At 41.4% G+C, this 26334-nt stretch overlaps 1 protein-coding gene across 2 annotated transcripts in view; it reads right to left on the bottom strand.

The window, feature by feature from the left end:
• The window catches only part of NOD1 (nucleotide binding oligomerization domain containing 1), a 311719-nt gene that overhangs the window by 154496 nt on the left and 130889 nt on the right, over positions 1 to 26334 (bottom strand). For both annotated transcript variants that reach the window (XM_053714271.1, XM_053714272.1), the window contains exon 4: positions 4474 to 6274. In XM_053714271.1, the coding sequence (XP_053570246.1) occupies positions 4474 to 6274 (1801 nt within the window). The remainder of the gene's footprint in view (positions 1 to 4473; positions 6275 to 26334) is intronic.

Raw genomic sequence — 26334 nt, 5'->3', positions numbered from 1 at the left:
TGGTCTGAAGACAACTGAGACCTGTGGAACCTCCCCCTTGGGGGAAGCCCCTTGAATTCCAGAAGATAACCTTGGGAGACTATTTCTAGCGCCCAAGGATCCAGAACATCTCTTGCCCAAGCCTGAGCGAAGAGAGAGAGTCTGCCCCCCACCAGATCCGGTCCCGGATCGGGGGCCAACCTTTCATGCTGTCTTGGTAGCAGTGGCAGGTTTCTTGGCCTGCTTTCCCTTGTTCCAGCCTTGCATTGGTCTCCAAGCTGGCTTGGCTTGAGAAGTATTACCCTCTTGCTTAGAGGACGTAGCACTTTGGGCTGGTCCGTTTCTATGAAAGGGACGAAAATTAGGTTTATTTTTTGCCTTGAAAGGCCGATCCTGAGGAAGGGCGTGGCCCTTACCCCCAGTGATATCAGAGATAATCTCTTTCAAGTCAGGGCCAAACAGCGTTTTCCCCTTGAAAGGAATGTTAAGTAGCTTGTTCTTGGAAGACGCATCAGCTGACCAAGATTTCAACCAAAGCGCTCTGCGCGCCACAATAGCAAACCCAGAATTCTTAGCCGCTAACCTAGCCAATTGCAAAGTGGCGTCTAGGGTGAAAGAATTAGCCAATTTGAGAGCATTGATTCTGTCCATAATCTCCTCATAAGGAGGAGAATCACTATCGACCGCCTTTATCAGCTCATCGAACCAGAAACATGCGGCTGTAGCGACAGGGACAATGCATGAAATTGGTTGTAGAAGGTAACCCTGCTGAACAAACATCTTTTTAAGTAAACCTTCTAATTTTTTATCCATAGGATCTTTGAAAGCACAACTATCCTCTATGGGTATAGTGGTGCGTTTGTTTAAAGTGGAAACCGCTCCCTCGACCTTGGGGACTGTCTGCCATAAGTCCTTTCTGGGGTCGACCATAGGAAACAATTTTTTAAATATGGGGGGAGGGACGAAAGGAATACCGGGCCTTTCCCATTCTTTATTAACAATGTCCGCCACCCGCTTGGGTATAGGAAAAGCTTCTGGGAGCCCCGGGACCTCTAGGAACTTGTCCATTTTACATAGTTTCTCAGGGATGACCAACTTGTCACAATCATCCAGAGTGGATAATACCTCCTTAAGCAGAATGCGGAGATGTTCCAACTTAAATTTAAACGTAATCACATCAGGTTCAGCTTGTTGAGAAATGTTCCCTGAATCAGTAATTTCTCCCTCAGACAAAACCTCCCTGGCCCCATCAGACTGGGTTAGGGGCCCTTCAGAACCATTATTATCAGCGTCGTCATGCTCCTCAGTATCTAAAACAGAGCAGTCGCGCTTACGCTGATAAGTGTTCATTTTGGCTAAAATGTTTTTGACAGAATTATCCATTACAGCCGTTAATTGTTGCATAGTAAGGAGTATTGGCGCGCTAGATGTACTAGGGGCCTCCTGAGTGGGCAAGACTCGTGTAGACGAAGGAGGGAATGATGCAGTACCATGCTTACTCCCCTCACTTGAGGAATCATCTTGGGCATCATTGTCATTGTCACATAAATCACATTTATTTAAATGAATAGGAATTCTGGCTTCCCCACATTCAGAACACAGTTTTTCTGGTAGTTCAGACATGTTAAACAGGCATAAACTTGATAACAAAGAACAAAAAACGTTTTAATTGCGAAAAAACATGAAGGAATTGTTCAAAATTCACCAAATTTTCACCACAGTGTCTTAAAGCCTTAGAAGTATTGCACACCAAATTTGGAAGCTTTAACCCTTAAAATAACGGAACCGGAGCCGTTTTTAACTTTAACCCCTTTACAGTCCCTGGTATCTGCTTTGCTGAGACCCAACCAAGCCCAAAGGGGAATACGATACCAAATGACGCCTTCAGAAAGTCTTTTCTAAGTATCAGAGCTCCTCTCACATGCGACTGCATGTCATGCCTCTCAAAAACAAGTGCGCAACACCGGCGCGAAAATGAGGCTCTGCCTATGATTTGGGAAAGCCCCTAAAGAATAAGGTGTCTAAAACAGTGCCTGCCGATATTATTATATCAAAATACCCAGATTAAATGATTCCTCAAGGCTAAATATGTGTTAATAATGAATCGATTTAGCCCAGAAAAAGTCTACAGTCTTAATAAGCCCTTGTGAAGCCCTTATTTACGATCTTAATAAACATGGCTTACCGGATCCCATAGGGAAAATGACAGCTTCCAGCATTACATCGTCTTGTTAGAATGTGTCATACCTCAAGCAGCAAGAGACTGCTCACTGTTCCCCCAACTGAAGTTAATTGCTCTCAACAGTCCTGTGTGGAACAGCCATGGATTTTAGTGATGGTTGCTAAAATCATTTTCCTCATACAAACAGAAATCTTCATCTCTTTTCTGTTTCTGAGTAAATAGTACATACCAGCACTATTTCAAAATAACAAACTCTTGATTGAATAATAAAAACTACAGTTAAACACTAAAAAACTCTAAGCCATCTCCGTGGAGATGTTGCCTGTACAACGGCAAAGAGAATGACTGGGGTAGGCGGAGCCTAGGAGGGATCATGTGACCAGCTTTGCTGGGCTCTTTGCCATTTCCTGTTGGGGAAGAGAATATCCCACAAGTAAGGATGACGCCGTGGACCGGACACACCTATGTTGGAGAAAATGGCTTTACCAATGCAGCAACCAGAAATCTATCTCCTACTGATGAGTTCCAAAAAGAACGAAACAGGCTTGTCTAGTGAGTGATTTCTGGTTTGCTGTCATAATCCTGTTAAAAGGATCACTGTGTCAAAACAGTATTTTGAAGCAAAAAAACTGATCATTTGCATATCTAATCTGCATATTTTACCCACAATTCTCTTGTGCATTGGTAACATTGTATATTAAGAATTTCTGGGGAAAAGCAAGCGGGGATACTTGCCTAGATGTGCTAATTTCCTATGCAAATATTTACATTGATTTATATATATATATATATATATATATATATATATATATATATATATATATATATATATATATATATATATATATATATAAAAATAAATAAATAAATAACAATTAGCTAAAAATTTTATTTCCCATTGCCTGGATGATAGGCACAGGAATTTCATTATATCTTTCCCAAATTGACCACAGGAGGCTTTTCAGGACTAAAAACCAATGTATGTTTTTCTAACAAAATGCAAGTTTTAAATGTTTTTAATGCATTTATTTTGTATGCATATCTTTTGCAATGCAGTGAATTATTTCTGATGGATAAATAAAATTAAAAAAAAAATACTTGAATGCCCCTTTATGTAGATATATGTTACTCATATAATAAATTCAAATTAAGAATTATAAATATTTAAAAAATATATATATGTTACCCGGGTAAAATGGACATTCCCAAGCGGATGTGGGTAAAGCCTGATGGTACTGTAATTCCCCCATCTACACTATTTTTTTGCCTCCGCCTGGGGGGGGGGTTAAGGGGGGCGACTCTCTGATCCTCTGGCATCCACCTAGGGGAATTAAGTTTACAAGGTGGACTTTGCCCCCCTTGAACCCTCCAGGCGGAGGCAAAAAAGATAGTGAAGATGGGGGAATTACAGTGCATCGTATATATGTTTGAAGCAGTGACTCAATAAAGCGCATGCATTCTGAGGGGATTTAAGATGTTACCTTTATTTCTTGTAACGTTTCAGGGTGTTACCCCCTTCGTCAGATACAAACAAAAGTTATTTTTGTTGGTGTCTGACAAAGGGGGTAACACCCCGAAACGTTACAAGAAATAAAGGTAACGATTTGAAAATCCTGGCGAGTGCATCCTTTTCTCCACTACCTATACTTTGATCTTGGAAGCACGATCCTTTAGAAATGTTTAAAGGAACAGTCTAGTCAAAATTAAAATTTCATGATTCAGATAGGGCATGCAATTTTGAACAACTTTCCGATTTTCTTTTATCATCAAATTTGCTTTGTTCTCTTGATATTCTTTGTTGAAAGCTAAACCTAGGTAGGCTCATATGCTAATTTGTAAGATGCTGAAGGTTGCCTCTTATATGAATGCATTTTGACAGTTTTTCAGTTAGACCCTTATTTCATGGATGCCACATAGATAACATTGTGCTCTGCAAAATGCATGGCTGTCAATAAAACTGAGATAAGGGGGCAGCCTGCAGAGGCTTAGATACAAGGTAATCACAGAGGTAAAAAAAAAGTGTATGAATATAACAGTGTTGGTTATGCAAAACTGGGGAATGGGTAATAAAGGGATTATCTATCTTTTTAAACAATAACAAATTTGGAGGAGACTGTCCCTTTAATTTGTTTTCTACAGAAATTCATCATTATAATTCAAGGAGTTTTGTATCTAAATCATGTGATAAACTTTTCTAAATGATTGTGATCTAGCTCTATATAGGTGAATTAAATACTGTAACATGTAACAAACTGTAGTTCTATGGATTTGTTGGCCTTATTGGATTACATATACATAATAAGATATCTCACCTAATCACAGTAAGCTTGCTGAAACATGGTATCAGTTCTTTCACTCCATAGTCATTTATATTGTTGTTATCCAAATCCAGAGCAATTTTTTTGTGGTAATGGCTCAACATAAAAGAGATGGCCGAGCAGTCAGAAGAATAAATGCCACAATAAACTAGTCTAATGTAGTCTGCGCATATCCCTTTGGCAGCTAACTTTCCTACCTTTTCAGACTGTGTCTCACATATGCATCTTGCCATCCAAATAAAGTGGGTCAAAGCATGAACACAGTTATAGCCCAGTACCGGTCTACGAGGCAAACCTTTCAAGTGAGATTTGACGCTTTTGAAAAGTTTTTGTTTGAGAGCTTTCCTTTTAACTTTGAGAACCGAAGAGGAGACAAGTATCTTAAGAAGATTTTGTTTTGGTTTGGATAACAAACCGCAGAGGAAAAGATTTATAAACTGCAGGTGGTCATTGTTCTCAAAGGGGTTCCATTTGTTACTTCTCTTCGCACAAACACATGAGAAAAAAGAATTAATATTTTCTGTATCCTCCTTACGAGTGCAATGAGTAAAATATTTAAGAAGATCTGCACAACTAATTTGCTCATTTATTACTAGGTATAAGGCTGCAAAAAAAGACTGCAGTGTAACATGAAAGAACTCAAAGGAAGAAGTATTGCCAAGTCCATTGTACTCTTTGACTGTTTTGAAGAACCCTAATTTAAGAACATTATCAGGGATGTCTTGAGATGTAGTTTCACCCTGATTGAATACATATTGTGATTCATCCATTCCATCATAAGCAAGCTTTCCAATGGACAGCAATATTTCCTTATTGACCATATATAAATCTGCCTGGCTTCTAATGGTTTTCCTTTGGGAGGTCTTACAAGAGGGGTTGAGGTAAACTTCAATAATGAGTAAAAAAATGTCTGTCAATGTTACAGAGCTGCTTGAGAAACAGCTGCTTCCATTTATGGAATAAAAGTGTTCATATGACTTGAAGATAATCCAGCAAAACAGAGAGATAGAGCACAAACTGCTAAAGCTGTGATTAGCGTTGAGGTGTTTTGTTACATGTTCCTGAAATTCAGGTTCTTTGAAGAACAAAGTAGTGTATTCCTGCAGATTCTCTGTAGAGAAGCCTCTCAGCATTATTTTCTTACGGACAATATTTGAGCTGATGTGGCATCCAGTCCTGGCGGTCAGAACTTTCCTGGAACCGGTCAGCAGCTTTCCATGGAGCAGATTTTTAAGAAGTGCTAGTGGGTCTGTAGGATCAAAGGGTGAGGGGACCTCTGAAATACTGTCCATGTCAAAATCAGAAGAAATTTCATCAAAGCCATCAAATGTAAACAACACAGTCTCTGGAAACCTAAGTATATATGTGTACACTTCCTCTGGTTCATGGTCTGGGCAGCAGTTATACCTAAATATGAGGTCTTTTAGTGACAGTAAAGTGTTCCGTTTTAAAAATATAAACATCCGACATCTAAACCTAAATAAAAATTTTATGTCTCTGTAAGAGTCTCCTTTAGCCCACAAGTTCAGCATTTTTTGCATTAAGAGAGTCTTTCCCATACCAGCATCACCGATAATAAGGATAGTTTCTGCATCGTTATTGAGCAACCCATTCTCATCAAAGAGGGAATTCAGATTTTTCATTCTTCCCATATTTTCATTTCTCTGATTTATGAGCTCCATGACTCCATCCACATAGGTTTCCTGAAAAAGCATCTCTTCCTTCTCTGTGTACGAGGTGATAAACTTGGAATCACAGCATAACTCACGTCTGAGCTTACTGCTGTACAGAGTAACTAAAAAAAATAAATAAAGGTATGGTTAAACCTCTTAACATAAACTAATCATTATTAAAGTGAATGTAAACTTTAATCAATTACTGCCCAGTATATAAAATCAATCTTTAAAAACAGGAGCACTTTATTTCATTAACATTTTGAAGTACACTTTATTTTTAAATTACTTACCTTTGAATGAGAGTAAACATTGCGCCATTCCTCCGCCAGCATCTCATACTATATTTAGCTGATCAATGACGAATCCGGCTTCCTCCAATCGTTGCATGCAGGAACGGTGCAATGTTTACTATAACTCAATCTTAAAGGGACACTGAACCCAATTTTTTTCTTTCTTGATTCAGATAGAGCATGAAATTTTAAGCAACTTTTTAATTTACTCCTATTATCAATTTTTCTTCGTTCTCTTGATATCTTTATTTTAAAAGCAGTAATGTAAATCTTAGCAGCCAGCCCATTTTAGGTTCAGCACCATGGATAGTGCTTGCTTATTGGAGGCTTACATTTACCCACCAATAAGCAAGCATAACCCAGGTTCTCAACCAAAAATGGGCCAGCTCCTATGCATCACATTCCTGCTTTTTAAATAAAGATAGCAAGAGAACGAAGAAAATTTGATAATAGGAGTAAATGAGAAAGTTGCTTAAAATTGCATGCTTTATCTGAATCATGAAAGAAAACATTTGGGTTTGGTGTCCCTTTAAGTATTTTAAAAATGAAGCGTCCTTCAAAAAACGTTCATGAATTAAAGTGCCCCTGTTTTAAAGATTCATTTTATAGACTGGACAGTAATTGATTAAAGGTTACAATCACTTTAACTGGGTATTCTGTAGCAGACTAGACAAACCATATGAACTTAAAGTCAACAGAACATAAAAGTTGATTGTAATAAGTATGATGTTCTTGTGAATGACCCCAAATATATTCTCTCTTATACAAAGGAATCTAGAGAGTCTACTCCAATCCATAACCACTTTGTGCTTTTTATGGGGTTTCTGTAATGTTTGATAGTTTGCAGAGTTTTTATTTTTGTGTACACTGTACTGTTAAAATCCAGATACTTGGCATTGAGACACCTATTTAATTCCATCAGTTAGCACAGCACAATTTTTGCAGGATTTTTTAAAATAATCTAATTCAACAACCTTGAGTACTACAAAACTATTTGGTTGCGTTTCACATTGCATATCTTGGCGGTTCACATAGTTTTCAATGTTTAAAGGGTCATAAAACCCAATTTTTTTCTTTTATAATTCAGATCAAGCATACAGTTTTAAACAAATTTCAAAGTTACTTTTATTATCAAATTTGAGAGCTAGTTGAACACATTGGGTTAGCCAATGACAAGAAGCATATACTGTATGTGCAGCCACCAATTAGCATCTAGCTCCCAATAGTGCACTGCTGCTCCTAAGCTAACCTAGGTGTGTTTTTCAACAAAGGAAATCAAAAGAACAAAGCAAATAAGATAAAAGTTAATTTGATATGTGTTTGAAATTGCTCTGTCTGAATAAAAAAAAAACAGAATTTATGTTTACCTGATAAATTTCTTTCTCCAACGGTGTGTCCGGTCCACGGCGTCATCCTTACTTGTGGGATATTCTCTTCCCCAACAGGAAATGGCAAAGAGCCCAGCAAAGCTGGTCACATGATCCCTCCTAGGCTCCGCCTACCCCAGTCATTCGACCGACGTTAAGGAGGAATATTTGCATAGGAGAAACCATATGGTACCGTGGTGACTATAGTTAAAGAAAATAAATTATCAGACCTGATTAAAAAACCAGGGCGGGCCGTGGACCGGACACACCGTTGGAGAAAGAAATTTATCAGGTAAACATAAATTCTGTTTTCTCCAACATAGGTGTGTCCGGTCCACGGCGTCATCCTTACTTGTGGGAACCAATACCAAAGCTTTAGGACACGGATGAAGGGAGGGAGCAAATCAGGTCACCTAAATGGAAGGCACCACGGCTTGCAAAACCTTTCTCCCAAAAATAGCCTCAGAAGAAGCAAAAGTATCAAACTTGTAAAATTTGGTAAAAGTGTGCAGTGAAGACCAAGTCGCTGCCCTACATATCTGATCAACAGAAGCCTCGTTCTTGAAGGCCCATGTGGAAGCCACAGCCCTAGTGGAATGAGCTGTGATTCTTTCGGGAGGCTGCCGTCCGGCAGTCTCGTAAGCCAATCTGATGATGCTTTTAATCCAAAAAGAGAGAGAGGTAGAAGTTGCTTTTTGACCTCTCCTTTTACCTGAATAAACAACAAACAAGGAAGATGTTTGTCTAAAATCCTTTGTAGCATCTAAATAGAATTTTAGAGCGCGAACAACATCCAAATTGTGCAACAAACGTTCCTTCTTTGAAACTGGTTTTGGACACAGAGAAGGTACGATAATCTCCTGGTTAATGTTTTTGTTAGAAACAACTTTTGGAAGAAAACCAGGTTTAGTACGTAAAACCACCTTATCTGCATGGAACACCAGATAAGGAGGAGAACACTGCAGAGCAGATAATTCTGAGACTCTTCTAGCAGAAGAAATTGCAACTAAAAACAAAACTTTCCAAGATAATAACTTAATATCAACGGAATGTAAGGGTTCAAACGGAACCCCCTGAAGAACTGAAAGAACTAAATTGAGACTCCAAGGAGGAGTCAAAGGTTTGTAAACAGGCTTGATTCTAACCAGAGCCTGAACAAAGGCTTGAACATCTGGCACAGCTGCCAGCTTTTTGTGAAGTAACACCGACAAGGCAGAAATCTGTCCCTTCAGGGAACTTGCAGATAATCCTTTTTCCAATCCTTCTTGAAGGAAGGATAGAATCCTAGGAATCTTAACCTTGTCCCAAGGGAATCCTTTAGATTCACACCAACAGATATATTTTTTCCAAATTTTGTGGTAAATCTTTCTAGTTACAGGCTTTCTGGCCTGAACAAGAGTATCGATAACAGAATCTGAGAATCCTCGCTTCGATAAAATCAAGCGTTCAATCTCCAAGCAGTCAGCTGGAGTGAAACCAGATTCGGATGTTCGAACGGACCCTGAACAAGAAGGTCTCGTCTCAAAGGTAGCTTCCATGGTGGAGCCGATGACATATTCACCAGATCTGCATACCAAGTCCTGCGTGGCCACGCAGGAGCTATCAAGATCACCGACGCCCTCTCCTGATTGATCCTGGCTACCAGCCTGGGGATGAGAGGAAATGGCGGGAACACATAAGCTAGTTTGAAGGTCCAAGGTGCTACTAGTGCATCCACTAGAGCCGCCTTGGGATCCCTGGATCTGGCCCCGTAGCAAGGAACTTTGAAGTTCTGACGAGAGGCCATCAGATCCATGTCTGGAATGCCCCACAGGTGAGTGACTTGGGCAAAGATTTCCGGATGGAGTTCCCACTCCCCCGGATGCAATGTCTGACGACTCAGAAAATCCGCTTCCCAATTTTCCACTCCTGGGATGTGGATAGCAGACAGGTGGCAGGAGTGAGACTCCGCCCATAGAATGATTTTGGTCACTTCTTCCATCGCTAGGGAACTCCTTGTTCCCCCCTGATGGTTGATGTACGCAACAGTTGTCATGTTGTCTGATTGAAACCGTATGAACTTGGTCCTCGCTAGCTGAGGCCAGGCCTTGAGAGTATTGAATATCGCTCTCAGTTCCAGAATATTTATCGGTAGAAGAGATTCTTCCCGAGACCAAAGACCCTGAGCTTTCAGGGATCCCCAGACCGCGCCCCAGCCTATCAGACTGGCGTCGGTCGTGACAATGACCCACTCTGGTCTGTGGAACATCATCCCTTGAGACAGATTGTCCAGGGACAGCCACCAACGGAGTGAGTCTCTGGTCCTCTGATTTACTTGTATCTTCGGAGACAAGTCTGTATAGTCCCCATTCCACTGACTGAGCATGCACAGTTGTAATGGTCTTAGATGAATGCGCGCAAAAGGAACTATGTCCATCGCCGCCACCATCAAACCGATCACTTCCATGCACTGAGCTATGGAAGGAAGAGGAACGGAATGAAGTATCCGACAAGAGTCCAGAAGCTTTGTTTTTCTGGCCTCTGTTAGAAAGATCCTCATTTCTAAGGAGTCTATAATTGTTCCCAAGAAGGGAACCCTTGTTGACGGGGATAGAGAACTCTTTTCCACGTTCACTTTCCAGCCGTGAGATCTGAGAAAGGCCAGGACAATGTCCGTGTGAGCCTTTGCTTGAGGAAGGGACGACGCTTGAATCAGAATGTCGTCCAGGTAAGGTACTACTGCAATGCCCCTTGGTCTTAGCACCGCTAGAAGGGACCCTAGTACCTTTGTGAAAATCCTTGGAGCAGTGGCTAATCCGAAAGGAAGCGCCACGAACTGGTAATGTTTGTCCAGGAATGCAAACCTTAGGAACCGATGATGTTCCTTGTGGATAGGAATATGTAGATACGCATCCTTTAAATCCACCGTGGTCATGAATTGACCTTCCTGGATGGAAGGAAGGATAGTTCGAATGGTTTCCATCTTGAACGATGGGACCTTGAGAAATTTGTTTAAGATCTTGAGATCTAGGATTGGTCTGAACGTTCCCTCTTTTTTGGGAACTATGAACAGATTGGAGTAGAACCCCATCCCTTGTTCTCTTAATGGAACAGGATGAATCACTCCCATTTTTAACAGGTCTTCTACACAATGTAAGAACGCCTGTCTTTTTATGTGGTCTGAAGACAACTGCGACCTGTGGAACCTCCCCCTTGGGGGAAGTCCCTTGAATTCCAGAAGATAACCCTGGGAGACTATTTCTAGCGCCCAAGGATCCAGAACATCTCTTGCCCAAGCCTGAGCGAAGAGAGAGAGTCTGCCCCCCACCAGATCCGGTCCCGGATCGGGGGCCAATATTTCATGCTGTCTTGGTAGCAGTGGCAGGTTTCTTGGCCTGCTTTCCCTTGTTCCAGCCTTGCATTGGTCTCCAAGCTGGCTTGGCCTGAGAAGTATTAACCTCTTGCTTAGAGGACGTAGTACCTTGGGCTGGTCCGTTTTTACGAAAGGGACGAAAATTAGGTCTATTTTTTGCCTTGAAAGGCCGATCCTGAGGAAGGGCGTGGCCCTTACCCCCAGTGATATCAGAGATAATCTCTTTCAAGTCAGGACCAAACAACGTTTTCCCCTTGAAAGGAATGTTTAGTAGCTTGTTCTTGGAAGACGCATCAGCCGACCAAGATTTCAACCAAAGCGCTCTGCGCGCCACAATAGCAAACCCAGAGTTCTTAGCCGCTAACTTAGCCAATTGCAAAGAGGCGTCTAGAGTGAAAGAATTAGCCAATTTGAGAGCATTGATTCTGTCCATAATCTCCTCATAAGGAGGAGAGTCACTATCGAGCACCTTAAGCAGTTCATCAAACCAGAAATATGCGGCAGTAGTGACAGGGACAATGCATGAAATGGGTTGTAGAAGGTAACCCTGCTGAACAAACATCTTTTTAAGCAAACCTTCTAATTTTTTATCCATAGGATCTTTGAAAGCACAACTATCCTCTATTGGAATAGTGGTGCGTTTGTTTAAAGTAGAAACCGCTCCCTCGACCTTGGGGACTGACTGCCATAAGTCCTTTCTGGGGTCGACCATAGGAAACAATTTTTTAAATATGGGGGGAGGGACGAAAGGAATACCGGGCCTTTCCCATTCTTTATTAACAATGTCCGCCACCCGCTTGGGTATAGGAAAAGCTTCTGGGAGCCCCGGCACTTCTAGGAACTTGTCCATTTTACATAGTTTCTCTGGGATGACTAAATTTTCACAATCATCCAGAGTGGATAATACCTCCTTAAGCAAAATGCGGAGATGTTCCAATTTAAATTTAAATGTAATCACATCAGATTCAGCCTGCTGAGAAATGTTCCCTAAATCAGTAATTTCTCCCTCAGACAAAACCTCCCTGGCCCCCTCAGATTGGGTTAGGGGCCCTTCAGAGATATTAATATCAGCGTCGTCATGCTCTTCAGTAACTAAAACAGAGCAGCCACGCTTACGCTGACAAGGGTTCATTTTGGCTAAAATGTTTTTGACAGAATTATCCATTACAGCCGTTAATTGTTGCATAGTAAGGAGTATTGGCGCGCTAGATGTACTAGGGGCCTCCTGAGTGGGCAAGACTCGTGTAGACGAAGGAGGGAATGATGCAGTACCATGCTTACTCCCCTCACTTGAGGAATCATCTTGGGCATCATTGTCATTATCACATAAATCACATTTATTTAAATGAATAGGAATTCTGGCTTCCCCACATTCAGAACACAGTCTATCTGGTAGTTCAGACATGTTAAACAGGCATAAACTTGATCAGAAAGTACAAAAAACGTTTTAAAATAAAACCGTTACTGTCACTTTAAATTTTAAACTGAACACACTTTATTACTGCAATTGCGAAAAAACATGAAGGAATTGTTCAAAATTCACCAAATTTTCACCACAGCGTCTTAAAGCCTTGAAAATATTGCACACCAATTTTGGAAGCTTTAACCCTTAAAATAACGGAACCGGAGCCGTTTTAAGCTTTAAACCCCTTTACAGTCCCTGGTATCTGCTTTGCTGAGACCCAACCAAACCCAAAGGGGAATACGATACCAAATGACGCCTTCAGAAGTCTTTTATAAGTATCAGAGCTCCTCTCACATGCGACTGCATGCCATGCCTCTCAAAAACAAGTGCGCAACACCGGCGCGAAAATGAGACTCTGCCTATGCTTGGGGAAAGCCCCTAAAGAATAAGGTGTCTAAAACAGTGCCTGCCGATATTATTATATCAAAATACCCAGATAAAATGATTCCTCAAGGCTAAATATGTGTTATAATCAATCGATTTAGCCCAGAAAAAGTCTACAGTTTAAATAAGCCCTTGTGAAGCCCTTATTTACAATCGTAATAAACATGGCTTACCGGATCCCATAGGGAAAATGACAGCTTCCAGCATTACATCGTCTTGTTAGAATGTGTCATACCTCAAGCAGCAAGAGACTGCAAACTGTTCCCCCAACCGAAGTTAATTGCTCTCAACAGTCCTGTGTGGAACAGCCATGGATTTTAGTTACGGTTGCTAAAATCATTTTCCTCATACAAACAGAATTCTTCATCTCTTTTCTGTTTCTGAGTAAATAGTACGTACCAGCACTATTTGAAAATAACAAACTCTTGATTGAATAATGAAAAACTACAGTTAAACACTAAAAAACTCTAAGCCATCTCCGTGGAGATGTTGCCTGTACAACGGCAAAGAGAATGACTGAGGTAGGCGGAGCCTAGGAGGGATCATGTGACCAGCTTTGCTGGGCTCTTTGCCATTTCCTGTTGGGGAAGAGAATATCCCACAAGTAAGGATGACGCCGTGGACCGGACACACCTATGTTGGAGAAATATATATCTGGCTTTAATGTCCCTTTAAGTTTTGTTTAAATTTTCTTGCATGCTCATTTCACGTTAATAAATACGACTAATTCTCTGTTTAATAAAAAAAATGTAAAATTACCTCAAATTACAATCTGGAACTTGTACACAGCTGAAGTTTAAATCACCACAATGTTTAAAATAAAATTTGTTAAATATAATATTAGGCAAATCATTTCAAGTTGTAAAAATGATGGTAAATCCAAGTGTTTAATATTTAATTATATGAAAGGTCATATTAATAAAAGTATGTGTAGCACATCAATTTTTATTAAAAATGTCTTTCTCCTAGATCCTTTCTTTGGGAAAAAGAAGCAATACATGTGTAAACTAAAAAGAGTAACTTATAGTGGACAATCCTAAGATAAAGGTGTGGTGTAACCGTACATCTTTATCAGGAAAACATTCCAAATAAGTCCTGGGTCCACACCCCCCTAGATATTATGTAGAATAAAGAAATCTACAAACATATAGCGTGTTTCCCCAGGTGTATCATTTACAACTTATAGAGTATAAAGCCTGTGAGATACTCATATACTAGAGACCTGATTCATGGGGGGGGGGGGGGGTCTACATCCGATCTTGCAATTTATAAATGTGTTTCTCCATTGTGATCATAAAGTCCACTAAAGGACAAACCTTAGATATCTATGGGGGACTATATATATCAGCAATCTCTTTGACGTGTTGGGGACCTTATCATCTATAATACGAAGTAGGGCACATGAAGGGAAGAGAGTCGAAACAATATTAAGGGAGCCTAGTAGGGAGGCAATTTCCTGCTATAAGGGAGCAAGTTTCGGGCATTCCAACTAGATATGAAGGTCCGATCCTATTTCACCACGTATTCTAAAATATTGGGGCAAGGCCATCAGAAATATTTTCACAAGTCTCATGGGTGTTCTTTGCCATTTCAACATTACTTTAATATAGACTCCTAACACTGTAATACAATCTAAAGTCCTCTTTGTCAGGATTACGGCCCTCTCAAACTCCAATTCAGCAAATACCTTTCTTAACTCCTTGCTCCATGCTTGCCATGGTAATCCACCAGAATAATCTGACAAAATAGACATGTAATGGATCTTAAGGGGTTTGTATAATTTAGCTCTGCTGATCTAAAACACTTGAATCTAAACCAAGATGGTACTGAGTCATATCTAGATATTAGCAAGGCAGTAGTAGCTAAGGATGTCTGGTTATAGAGGTTAGTTAAGAATGTGAGGTCCTTGTCCATCCAGATGTCTACATGTACATTAGTAAGATCCCAGAGCAAACCCTTCAGATGATGGGCAGGTGAGGGATGTGGTACTATCATGGAGTAAGTTTTTAAAGTTTTCCACATCTTGAGGTTGTGTAAGATTATGGTGTTAGAGATATCCTTAGACAGCCTTTGGTGGTTTGGTATCCATATAATGTCTACCAGCGTTAAGCCAGCAGTTAGAGCAGTTTCGTCTAATCGATACCAACCTGGTTTTGAGCCTTTAAGACTCCATTCAGCTATATGATATAGTCTAGCTGCCTCGTGATAAAAAGATGTTAGGGAATGCTATACCTCCCCTCGAATACCCTCTTTGCAGCATGTTATGGACAATCTAAGATTTTTTACCTTGCCAAAGATAATCTGAGAATAATTTGTGTAGTTGGTACAGACTAGAATGAGGGACGTTAAGAGAAATGCAGTGAAATAGGTATAGTGCTTTAGGCAATAAGGACATTTTTATAGAAGCTACTCTACCTAATCACAACATTTCCATAAAATCCAATTTCTCAAGTAATTCTCTAATATTATAAGATTGAATTCTAGCAAACTTATCCTACTTATGTTCTGAGTCCGCACTGAGCAGGACCCCAAGATTGTGGTGGCTAATTTTAAATGTATTTGGTTTGTGTAGCGGTGTAGTGTTACAGCATGTAGTAGGCTTCTGGCCAGGTGATCCATGCTATACCAGCAGTCTCATTCAGGACAGTTTATGAGTATGTGAGCATATTGGCATCATCATTTGCTACTCATTGTGTTCCATACTAAATCTGGAGTAACAAATGATAATGCATGAGTCCGAATAAGCATCCTACATAAAAAGCTCTAGTATGGGAACACAATGTACCATTCCGAATAACAGTTTGCATTTTTAATAGTGTACATATAGTTTTAATTTTGGAATAATTTGAAGATAATGATGCTGCAGACTTGAAGGAGAACAGGAATTTTTCTGGCGGAAATGTTTCTGCCTGAAAACTACCAGTCTGGCGCCTACAGCTCAGAGGGCTGAGCACAGTAAGCCACGAGGACAGAGGAGATTTTTACTATTTTGGATTCTGTATTATTGCTAGAGAACTTATTAAAAAAAAACTCTGTATAGAAATTTAATTGCAGTGTGGGCACTGCTATTGGCTGCACCCCACACCTGTTAAATGGTAGACAAAAATTGATCTGGCAGGGAGGCAGCCATGGTAACGATAATAAGGAAAGGAAAACAAAGAATTCTGAATCAAAATTATTTGTTACATGTACCTTTATTAATATAACCTTTCATATGATTTAAAATTAAAAACCTTGGCCTCCATTACATATGCAGCGTCGCCCGCAAAATCCTCCGCTGCCAGATTTTACGCTATTTTGGTATTACATATACGGCGTAGCATACAAGTTACGCGCGTATATTTCACCCTTCGGACGTATTTTTTTTACCCATAGACTAACATAGAACAGACGCTCAATTTGGTATCCATTATACAGCGTAAGGACTTACACGCGCAGAATTCAGAAAATCTACTCCATTCTCATCTCGCCACATATTGCAGGCGCAGCAACCCTTGCACTGACTAGAAAAGCAACGTAACTCCCTGAAGACCTAACAAACGCATGCGTAATCACATACATATCAGCTGCAAATCTCAAACAGTTAAACCTCTTCTTAGCATTTATTATTCCTGCCCCTGCAAGTGTGTCAAACCAATCACAAACAGCACAACCTTTCAACCGGAAGCCTTAAAACACCTGCCAATGCACACCCTCATTAGCCACCATGTTTCCCCTGCTTTACATAGAGAGACAGCATCGTGGGGCACAAGGGGTGCTGGAAGCCCTACAAGCCCCTGTTGTTCAGGATATACCTGATGATGCTCTAGTTGCTGCTAAGGTCCCTGGTCATGGTGCTGTGGCCGTCCCTGCTCCTGCTGCTGCTGTCCCTGCTCCTCATGCTGCTGTTCCTGGTGCTGCCCCTGCTGCTGTTGTTGCTGCAGCTGGTCATAGAATTACATACTGCGTATTTCCACTGCATGTAAGTGAAACTACTACACCCCAGCCCCCTTCCCTTAACCACCCTAATTACTGAAAATTTCTATTTTGTTTAATTCATGTTTAGGTCACTATGATTTATTGACTATCATTAAGAAGAATGAAAATAGATGTTTATACCTTATGTTCACATCTTCTGTAAATACATTATTATTTATATATATATACCCATGTGTCAATTTATATTGGATGTGAGACACCTTGATTTACATCTTAGAAGTGAATATTACTATATGTACCCTTCATACACAACTATGTGATGTGGTTTATAGAACATGAATATGTCATAAACATGATAATATTACCTTTTTTTGGGCCATTTCCACACAGGTCTTATTATATGTTTTAACAATATTACTGTACTAAAACACACCTCACATGGATGTGGATGACAATTATATGGTAAATAACAGAGGACAAGATTTATGGTGAACTTTAAGAATATTTATTTCTTTTTCGGCTGCTTGGATGACGGAGCTGAGGTGACTGTAGTGGATTTCCTTGTTCTCCTGGTTTGAGAAGATTCTGATGTTTCTGCTGGTGTGCTGGCCACAGATGATAGGCTGGAGGCAGTGTCCTGCTGGTGTGTAAAGTGCTCAACCAACACACCCAAGAGTTGATTTTGTTCTCGCCATCTATTGTCCATCTGCATCTGCATATCAGACAGAATTTGCATCATCTGTGACTGGTATTGAACACTTCCACTTAATCATGCTGCCATGTCCCTCTGCAGCTCTATGCAACGTTTGTGTAATCTCTCTTGGCTCCTGAAGAATCTCTCTTGGCTCCTGAAGAACCTCTCTTGGCTCCTGTGGAACCTCGCTTGGCTCCTGTGGAACCTCTCTTGGCTCCTGTGGAACCTCTCTTTGTCTGCTCTCGGAGCTTGTTATGAGCCTCCTCTGGAGTGCAATGTATTTCTCACTCAGGGGAGAATACAATGCATCCACAGGCTCTTGAGCAGCAGGGCTTCTAGTTGCTTGAGGTGCAGGTTCAGCTGCATCTGCTGGTTCTGGTTGGACAGGTTCAGCTGCATCTGCTGGTTCTGGTTGGACAGGTTCAGCTGCATCTGCTGGTTCTGGTGGGACAGGTTCAGCTGCATCTGCTAGTGCTCGAGTACTTTCAGCTATATTTTCATCTGCAGATGGTGGAGCTCTCCCAAGTGATGAGGCTGGTGGAGCTCTCAGGGTGGATTGATAGTGCCACTGATGACCAGTGTGTGACCACTCAGCCTGTCCAGTTAGCACTTCTTGTGACATAGTCTGTGGGTAAAAGCCATGACTGCCCTGAGATTGTGTTGGGGGGGGGGTAAATACATGGACCCTTTGTGGCTGTCTTGGCTCCCCCTCAAAGCCAAAAGAAGAATATTCCTCTGGCCAGGAATCTTGCCAGGGGTCATTTGGCAATGGTGGTGGCATCACTCCCGGTTCCTCAACTGAAGCCATCCAACCCTGCTCATGCCTGGCAGCATACTGTTCATGTGGTTGCCTGAAGACTGGTGGTGGTGGTGGTGGCTGCATGCCTGTGACTGGTGGTGGTGGCTGCATGCCTGTGACTGGTGGTGGTGCTGGTGGCGGCATGGCTGTTTGTATACTTGTTACAGGGGGTTCTGTGGAGGAGTCAAATGATGAGAGGGATTAGTACAGTCATATATATGTCCATGTGGGCATACAATGTACATTGATACATGCTAGGGCCTATACAGATTCTCATGTGAAATTCTATAACATGCATGTGCACATTGTGATTTGTGATATGAGGGATTTTAATATGTGCAGTATACAGGTATGTGTTTCATACAATAGTTATGTGTACATGTTAATGATGGAAAAAATTTGTTCTTTAAGTGACACTATGGTCGCATAATTGACTTTAGCCTGATGTAGGCACAGAACCTGCTTTCTTGAGCTAAAAGTATTGTGATGGATATAGTGTCCATTTACTGAAAACTCTACATATGGCTTGTGGCCTGTGTTACTCTGAGACATGTTAGTATTGCACTATTCCACCTCATATCATGAATTGCATTGTGTTAAGTAGCATTAATGTCAAATATAATTGTAGATGTTTTTGTTAGTAGGCCAAATACCATGCTCCTCATTGTGTACATGAATGTGTGATATTAAAGGATGTTATATCTCAAATACATATAATACTGGTGTGTGGGATGTTACTCACCAGCATGATGTGCTGTGGTTGCAGCCCCTGAGTCACGAGCCCCTGGAAGTCCATGGACTGCTGTGATACTCAGGGACCTGCGTATCATCTACTGCCAGGTGTTATATTCTATGTCCAGGGATGGACCACCGCCTGTTCCCCTCTGGTGCATAGCTTCCTGCCCCATCTTTTCTTTCACCCGCCTCTTGCAGTCATTCCACCGCTTTTTAAGGCCCTCAACAGTCTTCCTCTGCAGGGCCAGACTGTTGACGGGATCCTCTACCGCCAACCATGCTGTTTTTCGCCTTTTGGCACTGCCTTTGCCTTCTCCTGCCCAAAGAGGGCACTGCAATTGTCCATGATGGCCTGGACTAGGGCAACATTTTCATCAAAGGAGAAGTTGGGACATCTCAGCCTCTCATCCTCCATGGACACCTGGCTTGCTCCCTGTGATGTCCCTGGTGTGGGTTCCTCCCTATCCTCTCCCTCCCTCCCCCCTTCTGTCCCCATGTGCACCCTCTGTCCCTCTCCTAGATGTGCCTGGTCTCTGGGGCTCTCGGGCATCTCCCCTCCCATCATCCCTTCTAGCTCTCCCTCTCCCCACTCCACTTACTCCCTGACGGGGACCCCACTGCTCCTCCTGTCCTCTACAATACTCCTCTCCCTGCCACTCCTCTCCCCTCCTCCCCTCCGCCCTACCTCTCCCTGCCATCCTCGCACTACACACACTCACACACTCACACTCACTCCCAGTTCAATCACACACAATCACAACCAAACACTCAGCCTATCACACTGTAAAATTGAAATAAAATGTGTGAGGTGTTAGAAAAAAAGTGTGGTGTATTTTGTATATGTATGTATGCAAAATGTGTGCAATATGTAAAAATATGTGTAAGTGTACAAGCTTAATCAAACAACAATGCGACCTAACTAACTCCTCTGTTTGTGCCTCTCTCTCTACTCTGACTAATCCTCCACTCCACTGTAGTGTGCTGTAGCTCAACGAACCATCCAAACACACTGAAGAAAATGGCGGCTGCGCATGGGTTTATATATGAATTTTGAATAGCGTAATTATGTGTTGCATTTTTACGAGTTTTAGCCTAATTTGCATAAAACTACTCTTTATTGAGACTTTCCATGGACAAAATACTGGCGTAAGTTACTTGCGACAACTAAAATGTGTATTTGCGCACATTTCGGAAGATCGCCAGTTTGTCCTACTTACGCCAGATAAGCATCTAACGGCGCAGTATATGTAATACCACGATGTGCAAAGTGAAATTACGGGCGGGGCAGGTTCCCACGCTTGCGCCAAAACCTGCGCCATATATTTGATCTCGCCCCTAGATTTACCATCACTTTACTTACAAATGTGTTATGAGTCATTACTGGTTATGTGTCTAAATGTTTTTTTGTTTTGTTTTTTCATTCAATGCCATCATTATAAATATGAAATCAATTAACCAGCATGTATTACATTCAAATTGGGTGCATATATTTTGTTTTCATGCAGATGTAGGAAAATATATGTGAAACTCATCTTGGAAAGGTTTGACTTTAATATTTTTTTTTTCCCACAAAACTAAGAGTAAGAAATACAGATTTTCCAGCTATTCAAGTTAACTAGTTCAACTAGTTTAAATGGCTTGTTTCCAAATAGTTCTAAAATGATTATACTAACAATGCTCCACTTGTCCATTTTTTTCCCTCTTTGTTTTATCTAAATAAGAAGATATTTCAAAAATGTAAAATATTTGTGTAACATTTTCCTGCACAGAATAAAACTCATCCTTGTCAGGCTTTAGAATCATGCAGGTAATAGAATACATTGGCAAAGGATTCTCCAGATCAACAAATGAACATTCCAAATTACATTTAAACACCTGTTTAACCTCTTTTATGCAAAAAAACAAACAAATAAAAAACAGATTACAACATGCTTAAAGGGACATGAAACCCACATTTTAAGAAAGAACATACAAATATAAACAACTTTCTAATTTACTTCTATTATCTAATTAGCGTCATTCTCTTGATATCCTTTGTTGAAAAGCATATCTAGATAGGCTCAGTAGCTGCTAATTGGTGGCTGCACATAGATGCCTCTCGTGATTGGCTCACCCATGTGCATTGCTATTTCTCCAACAAAGGATAGCTAAAGAATGAAGCAAATTAAATTTATGCTTACCAGATAAATTCCTTTCCTTCCGGGTAGAGAGAGTCCACAACTTAATTCCTTACTGTTGGGAAATACAACACCTGGCCACCAGGAGGAGGCAAAGACACCCCAGCCAAAGGCTTAAATATCCCTCCCACTTCCTCATTACCCCAGTCATTCTGCCAAGGGACATGGAAAAGTATGAGAAACATTAAGGTACAAATGGTGCCAAAAGAATAAAATAAATAATAGGGGACCGCCCATAGACAAGAAAAAAACGTGCGGGGGCCGTGGACTCTCCCTATCTGGAAGGAAAGGAATTTATCTGGTAAGCATAAATTATGTTTATCCCTAAGATAGGGAGAGTCCACGACTTCATTCCTTACTGTTGGGAAAACTATACCCAAGCTCCAGAGGACACTGAATGAATAACGGGAGGGAACAAAAAGAAAGAGGCAGACCCTATTCTGAGGACACCACAGCCTGCAAAACTTTTCTCCCAAAAGCTGCTTCAGCCAAAGCAAAAACATCAAACTTGTGAAATTCTGAAAAAAGTATGTAAGGAGGACCAGGTAGCCACCTTACAAATCTGATCCATAGAGTCCTCGTTTTTAAAGGCCCAAGAGGAAGCCACTGCTCTAGTGGAATGAGACGTTATCCTCTCAGGAGGACGATATCCAGCTGTCTCGTAAGCTAAGCGGATGACACTCCTTAACCAAAAAGATAGGGAAGTCGAAGTAGTCTTCTGCCCCCTTGAATAGACAACAAACAAAGAGGAATATTGTCCAAACTCCTAAGTAGCCTGAAGATAGAACTTCAAGGCGCGAACCACATCCAAATTGTGAAGTAAGCGTTCTTTTGATGAAGAAGGATTAGGACACAAGGAAGCAACCACAATCTCCTGATTGATGTTGTGATCTGACCCAACCTTAAGAAGAAAACCTAATTTAGTATGTAAAATGCCTTATCTGCATGAAAAATCAGATAAGGGGGCTCACATTGCAAAGCAGAGATCTCAGAAACTCTGCATGCAGAGGCAATAGCCAATAAAAAAGAGAACCTTAAAAGATAACAATTTAATGTTAACGGAATGCAGAGGCTCAAACGGAAACTGTTGAAAAACCCGAAGAACAAGATTTAGGCTCCAAGGAGGAGCCCCAGATATAAACACAGGTCTGATCCTAATCAGAGCCTCAACAAAGGACTGCACGTCTGGAAGCTCAGCCAGTCTCTTATGCAATAAAACCAACAGGGCCGAAATCTGTCCCTTCAGGGAACTAGCAGAATGGCCCTTCTCCAGCCCATCCTTGAGAAAGGATAAGATCCCGGCAACCTTAACTCTGTGCCAGGAAAAAGTAAATTTATGCTTACCTGATAAATTAATTTCTTCTACGATACGAGTCCACGGATTTCATCCTTACTTGTGGGATATTAACCTCCTGCTAACAGGAAGTGGCAAAGAGCACCACAGCAGAGCTGTATATATAGCTCCTCCCTTCCCTCCACCCCCAATCATTCGACCGAAGGTTAGGAAGAGAAAAGGAAAATCTAAAGGTGCAGAGGTGACTAAAGTTATAAAAAATAAAATATAATCTAAATCTTTCTGAAAAATGACAGGGAGGGCCGTGGACTCGTCGTAACGTAGAAGCAATTAATTTATCAGGTAAGCATAAATTTACTTTTCTTCCACACGATACGACGAGTCCACGGATTTCATCCTTACTTGTGGGATACAATACCAAAGCTACAGGACACGGATGAAACGGGAGGGACAAGATAGAGATCTAAACGGAAGGCACCACTGCTTGAAGAACCTTTCTCCCAAAAACAGACTCAGAAGAAGCAAAAGTATCAAATTTGGAAAATTTGGAAAAAGTATGAAGAGACGACCAAGTCGCAGCCTTGCAAATCTGCTTGACAGAAGAATCGTTTTTAAAAGCCCATGTGGAAGACACAGCCCTAGTAGAAAGAGCCGTAATTCTTTCAGGAGGCTGCTGTCCAGCAGTCTCATATGCCAGGCGGATGATACTCTTCAGCCAAAAAGAAAGAGAGGTAGCCGTAGCTTTCTGACCCCTACGCTTTCCAGAATAAACAATGAATAATGAAGATGATTGACAGAAATCCTTAGTCGCCTGCAAGTAAAACTTCAAGGCACGGACCACGTCCAGGTTATGTAACAGACGCTCCTTCTTAGAAGAAGGATTAGGACACAAGGAAGAAACAACAATTTCCTGATTAATATTCTTATTTGAAACAACCTTAGGAAGGAATCCAGGTTTGGTACGCAAAACCACCTTATCAGAATGAAAGATAATATAAGGTGAATCACATTGTAACGCTGAAAGCTCAGAAACTCTACGAGCAGAAGAAATAGCAACTAAAAACAAAACTTTCCAAGATAATAACTTAATATCTATGGAATGCATAGGTTCAAACGGAACCCCTTGAAGAACACTAAGAACTAAATTCAAACTCCAAGGCAGAGCAATTGGTCTAAAGACAGGCTTAATTCTGGTTAGAACCTAACAAAAAGACTGAACATCTGGAACATCTGCCAAACGATTGTGTAGCAAGATTGATAAAGCAGAAATCTGTCCCTTTAAGGAACTCGCTGATAACCCTTTCTCCAATCCTTCTTGGAGAAAAAACAGAATCCTGGGAATCCTAACTCTACTCCATGAGTAGCCCTTAGATTCACACCAAAAAAGATATTTACGCCATATCTTATGATAGATCTTTCTAGTGACAGGCTTACGTGCCTGTATCAAAGTATCAATGACAGAATCTGAGAATCTATCAGTTCGGCCTGAGGATCCCTCGACCTGGATCCGTATCTTGGAAACTTGGCATTCTGTCGAGATGCCATCAGATCCAATTCCGGTCTGCCCCATCGAAGAATCAGTGAGGCAAACACCTCCGTGAAGTTCCCACTCCCCCGGATGAAAAGTCTGTCGAAAATCCGCTTCCCAGTTCTCTACTCCTGGGATGTAGATTGCCGACAGATAACAAGAGTGGGCCTCCGCCCATCGAATTATCTTGGACTTCACTCCAATTACTAGTGGGATATTCAACTCCTGGCCAGCAGGAGGAGGCAAAGAGCACCCCAGCAGCACTGTTAAGTGTAACTTCCCTTACCCATAATCCCCAGTCATTCAGCCGAAGGAAAATGGAAAAAGAAGAAACACAAGGGTATAGAGGTGCCTGAGGTTTACTAAAAAAAACTGCCGAATTAAAATTGAAAGAGGGCGGGGTCGAGGACTCTCATGCCCGGAAAAAAAGAAATTTAACAGGTAAGCATACATTTTGTTTTCTTTCCTATGGCATGGAGAGTCCACAACTTCATTCCAATTACTAGCGAGAACCAATACCCAAGCTAGAGGACACAGAATGAAAAGGGCGGGAGAACAAGGCAGGCAGACCTAAACAGAAGGCACCACTGCTTGAAGAACCTTTCTCCCAAAAGAAGCCTCAGCCGAGGCAAAAGTATTAAATTTGTAGAATTTGGAAAAAGTATGCAAAGAGGACCATGTTGCTGCCTTGCAAATCTGCTCCACAGAAGCTTCATTTTTGAAAGCCCAGGAAGAGGAGACAGCCCTAGTGGAATGAGTCGTAATTCTCTCAGGAGGTTGCTGTCCAGCTGTCTCATAAGCTAAACGTATAACATTTCTTAATCAGAGGGAATGGGTAGTAGAAGTGGCCTTCTGACCTTTACGCTTTCCAGAGAAAACAACAAACAGGGCAGAAGATTGACGAAAATCTTTAGTTGCTTAAAGGTAAAATTTAAGAGCATGCAAAACATCCAGGTTATGCAAAAGACGTTCCTTATGGGAAGTAGGATTAGGACAAAAAGAAGGAACAACAATTTCCTGATTAATGTTTCGATCCGACACAACCTTAGGGAAAAAAACCCAACTTAGTACGAAGGACCGCCTTATCTGCATGAAAAATAAGATACGGGGAATCACACTGCAGAGCTGAAAGCTCAGAAACTCTACAAGTGGAAGAAATAGCAAGAAGAAACAAGATAACAATTTTTTATCAACATACATCGGCTCAAACGGAGCCTACTGCAAAACTTTAAGAACAAGGTTAAGGCTCCAAGGAGTAGCAACAGGTTTAAACACAGGCCTGATTCTGACCAGGGCCTGAACAAAAGCTTGAACATCTGGCAAATCTGCCAGACGTTTGTGCAAAAGAATAGACAGTGCAGAAATCTGACCGTTCAGAGTACTGACTGACAAACCTTTCTCCAAGCCATCCTGAAGAAAAGATAAAATGCGGGGAATCCTCACCCGGCTCCAGGAGAAACCTTTAGATTTGCGGCAATAAAGGTATTTACGTCATAACTTATGGTAAATCTTGCGAGTAACAGGTTTACGAGCCTGAAGCATGGTACCAATGACCGCCTCAGAAAAACCACGTCTAGTCAAAACTAGGCGTTCAATCTCCAAACAGTCAGCTTCAGAGAATCCAGATTTGGATGGAGGAATGGACCCTGAAGTAGAAGACCGTTCCTCAGAGGTAACTTCCAAGGTGGAAGAGATTACATCTTTACCAGATCCGCAAACCAGATCCTGCGAGACCATGCAGGAGCTATTAGAATTACAGATGCTCTCTCCTGTTTGATACGAGCAATGACCCGTGGAAGGAGAGCAAATGGAGGAAACAGGTATGCCAGAGTGAAGATCCAAGGAACCGCTAGAGCGACTATCAAAACGGCCTGAGGATCTCTTGACCTTGAACAGTACTTTGGGAGCTTGACATTTTGACAAGACGCCATCAAATTCAACTCCGGTATTCCCCACCTGAGGGTTAACTTTGAGAAAACTTCTGGATAGAGAGCCCACTCCCTGTCTGTCTGCTCAGAAAATCCGCATCCCAGTTGTCCACCCCTGGAATGTGGATAGCAGATAGGAGACAATCGTGAGCTTCCGCCCACTGCAGAATGTGAGTCACCTTCTTCATAGCCAAGGAACTCCGAGTTCCTCCATGGTGGTTGATGTAAGCCACTAAGGTGATGTTGTC

This window comes from Bombina bombina, chromosome 5 (assembly GCF_027579735.1).
Source record: "Bombina bombina isolate aBomBom1 chromosome 5, aBomBom1.pri, whole genome shotgun sequence".
NCBI lineage: Eukaryota > Metazoa > Chordata > Amphibia > Anura > Bombinatoridae > Bombina > Bombina bombina.
Note: the sequence above shows the minus strand (reverse complement) of the source record. Positions and strands in the feature narration are given on the sequence as shown.